Consider the following 9282-nt stretch of genomic DNA (forward strand, 5'->3'; position numbering starts at 1 on the left):
ACAAAAAGTTAGATCTATTTCATATGTTAAACATTGATAAAGGAGGCAGATGATAAATACCATATATTCAGGGGGTTTGCTGCAATTTAGATCCAACGTCCGCATGGAGCACACTATGCGGACCGCAAAACCACCGGGGTCCGTTATTTAGAATCCCGCGTCGGCGCTAATCCAACTTAATTAAGGGTTTAATTAACTTAATTAACGTGATTAAGTTAGGACAGGTTAGCATCGTTAATTAAACCTCCTCGATATCCTCACTCCACCTTTTCCCAACCCTTCGCGCCCTTCTCTCCCCTCCTTCTTCTTCTTCTTCTTCTTCTTCGTCTTCGTCTTCGTGCCTCGCTAGATCTCCGCAAAAACTCAACGAAACCGATCCCTAGGGTTAGGGTTAGGGTTTCGTGGGAGCGGTGCGGAGGAGGAGGAGGAGGAGGAGGAGGAGGAGACGAAGCTCGTGGCGGCGGCGCCCATGGCGGCGTGAGACGGAGAGGGGATCGGAGCGAGCGGAAATGGCGGACACGGCGGCGCCGCAGAGGAGCGAAGGAGGGGGATGGGCGGTGGCGGCGTACAGGGCGTTGTCGGCGGATAACGTGAAGGGGCTCGTGCTCGCGCTCTCCTCCAGCGTCTTCATCGGCGCGAGCTTCATCGTGAAGAAGAAGGGTTTGCAAAAGGCCGGGTCGTCGGGGTCTAGGGCAGGTGAGGGATCGGCGCAGCCGCTCTAATTGCTCTCGTAATTGAATTTTATTTGGGATTTTGTGATGATTTTAGTAGTATTTTGCGGTTCTTTTTTGCTGAGATTTTTATGAAAAGATGCTTCGGGATCTAGGGCGGGTGAGAGATTGGTAATATAGATTTAATGGCTCTTCTAATTGGATTTTAGATGGGATTTTGTGACGATTTTAGTAGTATTTTGTGGTTTTTTTTTTTTTTTTGTTTTCCGAGATTTATAAACAGATGCTTATTAGGGAATCAGGGTAGGTGAGAGATTGGTACATGGCTTTAATGCCCCTTTTGGTTGGATTTTAGATGGGATTTTTTGCTGATTTTAGTAGTATTTTTTCCCCTTTTTTTGCTGAGATTGATGAAAAGTAGCTACGTTTATTGCATTCTGAGCTATTAATTCGTGGTAAAATTGGATTCTGTTTCGAGTAGATGGATCAAATTCATAAGTAACTTGTGGTGCATACATTAGATATCTGTGCGCGAATCTTGTTTAGTAAAGGAAAAAAAAATAGAGAAAAGGTCTTCAAATTGATTTTAGATGGGATTTTATGCTGATTTTAGTAGTATTTTTTCCCCTTTTTTTGCTGAGATTGATGAAAAGTAGCTACGTTTATTGCATTCTGAGCTATTAATTCGTGGTAAAATTGGATTCTGTTTCGAGTAGATGGATCGAATTCATAAGTAACTTGTGGTGATTACATTAGATATCTGTGCGCGAATCTTGTTTAGTAAAGGGAAAAAAAAATAGAGAAAAGGTCTTCAAATTGATTTTAGATGGGATTTTATGCTGATTTTAGTAGTATTTTTTCCCCTTTTTTTGCTGAGATTGATGAAAAGTAGCTACGTTTATTGCATTCTGAGCTATTAATTCGTGGTAAAATTGGATTCTGTTTCGAGTAGATGGATCGAATTCATAAGTAACTTGTGGTGATTACATTAGATATCTGTGCGCGAATCTTGTTTAGTAAAGGGAAAAAAAAATAGAGAAAAGGTCTTCAAATTGATTTTAGATGGGATTTTATGCTGATTTTAGTAGTATTTTTTCCCCTTTTTTTGCTGAGATTGATGAAAAGTAGCTACGTTTATTGCATTCTGAGCTATTAATTCGTGGTAAAATTGGATTCTGTTTCGAGTAGATGGATCAAATTCATAAGTAACTTGTGGTGATTACATTAGATATCTGTGCGCGAATCTTGTTTGATAAAGGGAAAAAAAAGAAAGAGAAAAGGGCTTCAAATTGGTTTCTAAAAAGTTCTAATAGGAGAAACACAATTTTATTCTCACTTTGGATGAGTTATACTTATGTGTTCCATCAGATTATGCAATAGTAAAAGTAAATATTACTTTGGATGTTACCATTTGTATGTTAGACTTGGCTCTTGGAATGGCTTCTCAACTTGAGAAAGCCAAAGGTTGCAAAAACTAGGTGTTTGGCAAAAAAAAAGAGAAGAAATTCTGGAAATTTTTATTGTCGCCGGAAGGTGAAGTAGACTTTTGGGCCAGAAAAGCACAAGCTCCAAATTGTAACTTCTGCTTCTACTGCAATTAGAAGCTGTTGTGAGATTTTTGTGTAAGGAGTAAAGATCTTCTTTGAAGAGCTTGACTCATGTGAACAAATGGGTGTTCATTTCCCAGAAAAGGAAAAATGCGTAGTAATAAAAGGGAGAATAAGATAGCAAGTGTTATTAGACTACCTTGGGTTGTTGGTTTAGTACCTCATGTTCTAATTGATTTCTGGGTCGACAAATGCGGTTAGGGTGTGTAAGTGATCTGATTCTGATTTTCCGGCTTTTACTTCTGTAATTGATCTGATTCTGGATTTTTTGTACCGAATGGGAAATTTTAAAGAAAAAGATATATAAAAAAAATTTTCTATGGGGTGCGAGAGGAAAACTGTACTAGTAGTAGCAGTTCTAACTTCTATGCACAATCTCTTCAAATTCTGAAATGAAAGGTGCTACTTATCCACGACTGAACATTCTCTCATTATTCAGTAAAAAAGGCATTTGGATCTAAAGTCTTTGCTGAAACAAAGAACACCGAGAATTCCATACAGTCCATCTTCTTTGGCAGATGATTCACACATCCTGATTTTACATTTAATCAAAATTCACTACTTTTTCTAGCACCTAACTTAGGAGTACCTGGGGAAGTAAGTAGTAGAATAAAAGTGGCAGTGGCTCTATGTGTCTTTCTTCTTCTTCTGGAAAACTTCCTTTTTTCTCAATGCTCCTTACACTAATATTTTTCCTATTGTTTATCAATGCCCTATCTCATCAACCTGTCCTATTTTGGTTTTTCAACAGGGATTGGAGGTTATTCTTACTTATACGAGCCTCTTTGGTGGGCAGGCATGGTCACAAGTAAGTTTTTTTTTTCTTGTTGTTTGCCTAACTCTTCATGGTTGCTTGCACAAGTTGTTTACTCTGTTGTATTTTCATTTGCCCATTTAAGTATGTTGGTTAATTAGAAATTTGGATCTTGAAGTGTGGCTGCAACTTCAATATTGTTGAAAGCTATGGTTTTCTCCTTCTCTTACTACTAATGTAGCTAACCAAATACGTCAGTGGGTTCTAATTCTCGAGTGCATTGTCACGCTTTTATAGTTTTATTATAAGATTGCGACCATGAATTGAGGCTTTTTGTTTTATATTTATGTGGTTACTAACAAGCTGTTCTTATCAACAGTGATTGTCGGAGAAATAGCTAATTTTGCAGCTTATGCCTTTGCTCCAGCTATTCTAGTTACTCCTCTTGGGGCACTTAGCATAATCATCAGGTATAACCCAGCATTGAATTTCAAATAGCATAAGCATCTTTTGATACACTTTTACGTTTTTAATTCTTTGATATCAAAATTGCTGCAGTGCTGCACTTGCATATGTTATTTTAAGGGAAAAGCTACACATTTTTGGCATGCTTGGTTGTGTTCTTTGTGTTGTGGGATCGACCACGATTGTTCTGCATGCTCCACAAGAGCGTGAGATCAGCTCTGTGACAGAAGTTTGGGATCTTGCTACTGAACCAGGTATTCTACTAAAATCTAATTAATTAATCAATAACTCTTGAAGTTGTGACTTACTTGTGATACAATCACCTTTTTGGGGAGCTTGCCTTCACAATATCTCCCTGCAAAGTCATCTGTTTACATGAATGCCCCTATTAAGTCGGAATTTTCTTGTATACCTCTCAAAGTATAGTTTCTTACAAAAGTACCCTTAAGTTTTTGGGGTCACCGAAGTCATGGGGAAGTGGTTTTCCATGAAAAAATGTGTCTTAAGAAAGGACATTTTTATGCACAGGAGTATGTGTGAGGAAATTGTTTTCTGAGAGGACCATATGTAACGTCTGATGTTGCAGGGGATATATAATGCACATTTTGAGTTACACTCATTATTAGATACTGAGGTTCACTCTTTATTAGATACTGAGGTTCACTCTTTATTAGATACTGAGTTTCACTCTTTATTACACATAAACTTGATGCCAATTTTGAGGTTCACTCTTTATTAGATACTGAACCTTATGCTGTGTTTTTTCTGCAGCTTTTCTAGTCTATACAGCAATTGTACTGGCTGCAGTGTTTATACTTATATTTCGCTTTGCACCTCACTATGGGCAAACATATATAATGGTGTACATTGGCATCTGTTCTCTTATTGGCTCTCTCACGGTATGTACTTTGGCTACAGAAACAAGGTAGTTAATTTGATGCCGTTCTTGTTCGCTTATGCTTGCATTAACTCTTTACAGTTTTGGATCTACAGGTAATGAGTGTAAAAGCTCTTGGAATGGCTTTGAAGTTGACCTTCTCAGGAGTCAACCAATTAGTATATCCACAAACTTGGGCCTTCACCTTAATTGTAGCGGCTTGTGTCATTACCCAAATCAACTATTTAAATAAGGTAATTTGTTGCAATTTTTCCTCTTAAGTTCAAGTTTATTCAAATATTGGATTTAATAATAACTTAAAAGCCTATTTGGACCCTCATTCCATTAAATAAACAACTTACTCTCAAAATATGAGACTTGTTAAGTGATATTTACATATAAGAGTAGTGTTTGAAAGAGCAAGTTTCAAATGAAGCAAGCAAATTAATTAAAAGGTCTCATGGACGACAGATAAGAAGTCACATTCCTTTGTGCATGTCAAAAACCATTGCAAGTTTCAAACAGCTATACTACTTAGGAGCTAATCTACCTTTTTAAGTTTCAAACAGCTATATTACTTGAGAGCTAATGTACTATTAGCAACTGTTTGTCTCAGTGTTTAATATATGTTGGAAGTCCAAAGACAATATAACTTGGGCTATTTTGCTTAGGAGCTAATCTACTTTCTAGCAATACTATGTTGGACTCGACCCTGGAGTTAATTACTAGTTTGTTGTGAAGGAAAAAAAAGGGTGGATGTGATGTTTTCTTTTAATGAATGTTTGGGGAACCTTGTTACAACCAAAAGGATGAAACGACTGAAATATAATTATTATTTCAAAGTTCAACCTGCCATCAAGATAATGTTATATTCATGCAGATTATTTTGGCCTGATTCTTCTCATTTATAAAAGAACTGATAGCTTAGTTATTGCTGAGAATTACACTTAAAACTTAAGAAGGTTCTTCAAAATGCTCTCCATTATTGCTAGGCAAAAGTTTTTTTTATGCCTTTCTCTATGTGCATTCATACTTGGCTGCTTAGGGCCCATAAGATATTTCTTTCTTGTATTTTGCAGGCACTTGACACATTCAATACAGCAGTTGTATCACCAATATACTATGTGATGTTTACATCATTAACCATTTTAGCCAGCGTGATCATGTTCAAGGTAATCTTCTGGTCTTTCTTTTTGACTTTTCACATTTTATGCTTTACAATTTGAGAGCTTCTGAATTTTTCTTCGTTTAAGCTACTCTTTTTCTTCTTCTTCTTCTTCTTTTTTTCTTTCCTTCTCTCCATTTGTGATAAAATACTATTTCTTATTTGTCCCCATATTTGATGTCATTGAGAAAATTAGAAAAGCCTATATAAGAGACATTTTGTGGGCAAAAGTTTGAACTTGCTAGGCATTTCTCTCCTCTCCTCAATTTTTAGACACCCCAATTGATTCATGTCATTCATTGAATAGGATGTAACATTATACAGAGGGTTGTGATCTCATAAGAAATTTAGGTCAGAAATAATATATCTACTGCTTTCAATTTCGTGGTCTATATTTCCTTTTTAAAGACTACAGGTCAAAAAAAAATTCTGGTGCAATATGGAAGTGTCAGTATTGCCTAGGGAGATTATATTCCAACAATGCATTCGGTTTCTTCAGTTGGCCTTTCCCATCGCAGCAGTGATTAACTCAGATTACTTGACACATATTAAGTATAAAGTTGAAAGAAAGATAAATGTTTGTTTATCCCTTGTAACCTTGTTTTGTAATTCTGGAACAAGTCTTCGGTGAATATAACAATACAAGTAACCTTGAACTTTTGACAAATGACACCCTGGTCCATTATCTCTCACATAAACAGATTATTCCCTGCACTTAAGAGTCCCCTGTGTGGTATTGAGGGCTGCCTAACACTACAGGGTGAAAAGAATTTGGGGCAAAAGCATAAAGAGAGATATGTTTCTCCATTTTTTTCAGTAGGATCACAGACTTTATATCTTAACTGATTCCTTGCATTATGCATGACGTAATATTACTTACGGAAACAAATGGAAAGAAATTGTTAACCCTTCTCTGGACCCTTCACTCTTTTCTCTATTTCCTTTCCCTGATTTGTTGATCACATAATCTGATTGCTGTGTCAAATTCAAAATTTGCTATTTCTCCCTTGTTCTGAATAACCAATTGACTGTGAGGACTTCAAGGATTATTGCAAGTGATGGCTTTATTATTTGGGAGTAGCTTCTTATTTCATTTTCTTGTCAGAGCCAAAATAGCCACTGGATGTTTTTATCAAGCAATTTATTTAGCATAAGTAAAATACGACAAACATTAACATAGCTAGCTGCGTTATAGATTTTAATGGTTAACTAAATGCCTTCCTAACCTGGTTCCTTGAACAACTTCTCTAGGTATATAATATTATTTGAAATTTAGCCGAAATGCATACTCTTAGTATCTTATACGTTATCTAATCACTAATCCTGTGCTATAAAATACAGGACTGGGATGGGCAAAACCCAACACAGATCGTCACGGAGATGTGTGGCTTTGTGACTATTCTTTCTGGGACTTTTCTTCTTCACAAGACGAAGGATATGGTTGACGGTATATATCATTTCATTTTTTGTATTTATTGTCAAACCACTCCTTTTTACCACTTGGTTTCCGTAAAGAACATTAAATAGCGTAAATGCCTGTTTGCCCTAGTTTTTGGAGTAAGTTTTCTCCTGTGATAATTAGTATTTAGGCATTTGGCAGACAAAGCTTTCTACTGTGACAATTAGTATTTAGGCATTTGGGCAGAATGGGAGCTAACTGGAAGTAGGGGTGACTCAGTTTGGTTTGGTTCGGTGTTGATTATATTTTTGTCAACCGACCAAAATATTTCATTGAAAGATTGATAAAACCGACCTAAACCGTACTTCTTCTATGTGAAAATATGAACCAAACCGAATTTAGGTTTAACCAATCAATTTGCGCTTCTCCTTGTTGTAAGCTTTTTACATTAGTTGTAAGAATCCATTCATTTAAAATGAATGGATATGATCTATCAGTATATAATTAGCTATTCTAAATGTACTTATTACATTAGAATTTGGTCATCACATAATGATCCATAAAATAGGACTCAATTTGTACTACTTGTATATGTATATGATCATTGGTCAATTTTAATTAGGTTCGGTTGAGAAAATTTCTTTACCAAACAAAAACCAGAAACCTAAATACATGGATATTGAAATATGAATGCAACCAAAAATCAAATAAAGCAAACCACAATTGGGGTTAAGTTTCGGTTTGGTTTTTGGTTTGGAGTCACCCCTATTGTTGAGGGCATTAATGGAACAGCTGTTAGTGTTTTTCGAGCAACTTTGCTAAACATATTAGAGTTTATTTATTTAAAGTGACTTAAAACTCCATTTTTAGCCTTTGGACCTCTTGGGTGGCCAAATATCAAATGGGTTTTACCTGGGAGCCTGTGCATATCTTGCTACATGTGAATTTAGTCGCACATTGAATACTCAAGACATGTAGTAGTGCCTTTTATACTCCATCATCTTCAAGCTAGTTGCTTGGGTGATAATAAGAGTGGTGCCATCCACAAATACACACACGAGCATGAGCACGAATACTCGGTTTGGTTCACCTACACTTGAACCTTACCTTTTATTATTATTATGTTTTTGGGTTGCTAGTACTTTTCATTCAAAAAAAAGGGATACATTTTAATTAAAAGAATAGACAGATTGTCTAACAAAACAGTACTTTTACGGAAGTTCTAGCAGATCCAAACGAACTTCAATTAGAGGAATAGGACCATTATATCGAAAATTCCTGATAGTTGACTCTGGAGTCTTTGTTGTTACGTACCGCCCCATTTTATGTTAACTCAATTCACGATTCCTTACTTTGCCCTAACAGGTCTTCCTCTCCCAGTTCGACTTGAAAATCATGCCGACGAGGATGGATTTCCTCCCGAGGGGATTCCGCTTAGAAGTCACAATTCATCACACATTCCATGAGTTCTTGTGGTAGAAAATTCCCTCCAATGAAATAGGAAAAACTGCTTTTGAGGCAATCAGCTTGTTGACGAAGCTCTACGTATTTATCCTTTTCACATCAAGTAAGGTTCAAAGGCTACTTTCGTCTCCAATTTGAAGAAGCAGGCGCTTTTCCTTTTCCGAGACATGACGAGTATACAGCTTGATCGTGCTACATAAGCAGTTGCTGAAATACTGTTTCCTACTAGCTTAGTCGAAAAGCTGCTTTTAGAGAAAGGCACATATCAATCTATTATGCTGGTGGGGATTTTGGTGGTGCAGTTGTATAGTCCTTTTCCTTCTTCCCACACTTTTCCTGCTAGGTTATTATTGTAGTTATGCCATGTATTTACATCAATTCTTTTTCATGTACGTATCACATAGAACAGAAATTTGCATTGTTTTTGAGAAACTTGTATACATTTCTTATCTAGCAGAACGAAGATCGATCAAATTCACAATTTTGCTCTATCTTTTGCTCCATTGAAAAATTGTCGAGAATCTGAAAGGTGATCATACAAGGTGTATCAATTCTCCTCTAGTTTTTACTGCTTTTTTAATCCATTGGTCACAGAACACAGAACGTATGACGAAATTCTCCGTAAATTATGTATTTGTACCCATTTATGTATCTTTGTATGTGTAATATCTGTATCCAAATTTGAATCTGTCTCTGACTAGTTGAATAATATCGCATTCATTTTCATCCCTAGATTGGAACCTGAAAAGCCAAACCAACCTGTTTAATTAGAAGTAAGTATAAAAAAAGATAAAATTATTAAAAAAATACTTGTTTTCTGATATTTTCAAGTTTTATTTCAATCACTTCAGCATGTGTGCAGCTTATCGACATTTCAACT

General features: G+C 36.2%; 1 protein-coding gene across 2 annotated transcripts; it reads left to right on the plus strand.

The window, feature by feature from the left end:
* On the plus strand, positions 326-8963 carry LOC109725390 (probable magnesium transporter NIPA4). Of its 2 annotated transcripts, none has more exons than XM_020254550.1 (9): positions 326-696; positions 3030-3086; positions 3412-3502; positions 3591-3751; positions 4269-4396; positions 4491-4628; positions 5454-5546; positions 6881-6986; positions 8319-8963. In XM_020254550.1, exons 1-9 carry the CDS (start codon positions 510-512, stop codon positions 8402-8404), a joined length of 1047 nt encoding a protein of 348 aa, XP_020110139.1. In that variant the 5' UTR covers positions 326-509; the 3' UTR covers positions 8405-8963. The 2 variants fall into 2 exon arrangements, with proteins under 2 accessions (XP_020110139.1, XP_020110138.1); XM_020254549.1 differs by having other exon boundaries at positions 338-696; positions 8304-8963.

Source organism: Ananas comosus, linkage group 20 (genome assembly GCF_001540865.1).
Source record: "Ananas comosus cultivar F153 linkage group 20, ASM154086v1, whole genome shotgun sequence".
NCBI lineage: Eukaryota > Viridiplantae > Streptophyta > Magnoliopsida > Poales > Bromeliaceae > Ananas > Ananas comosus.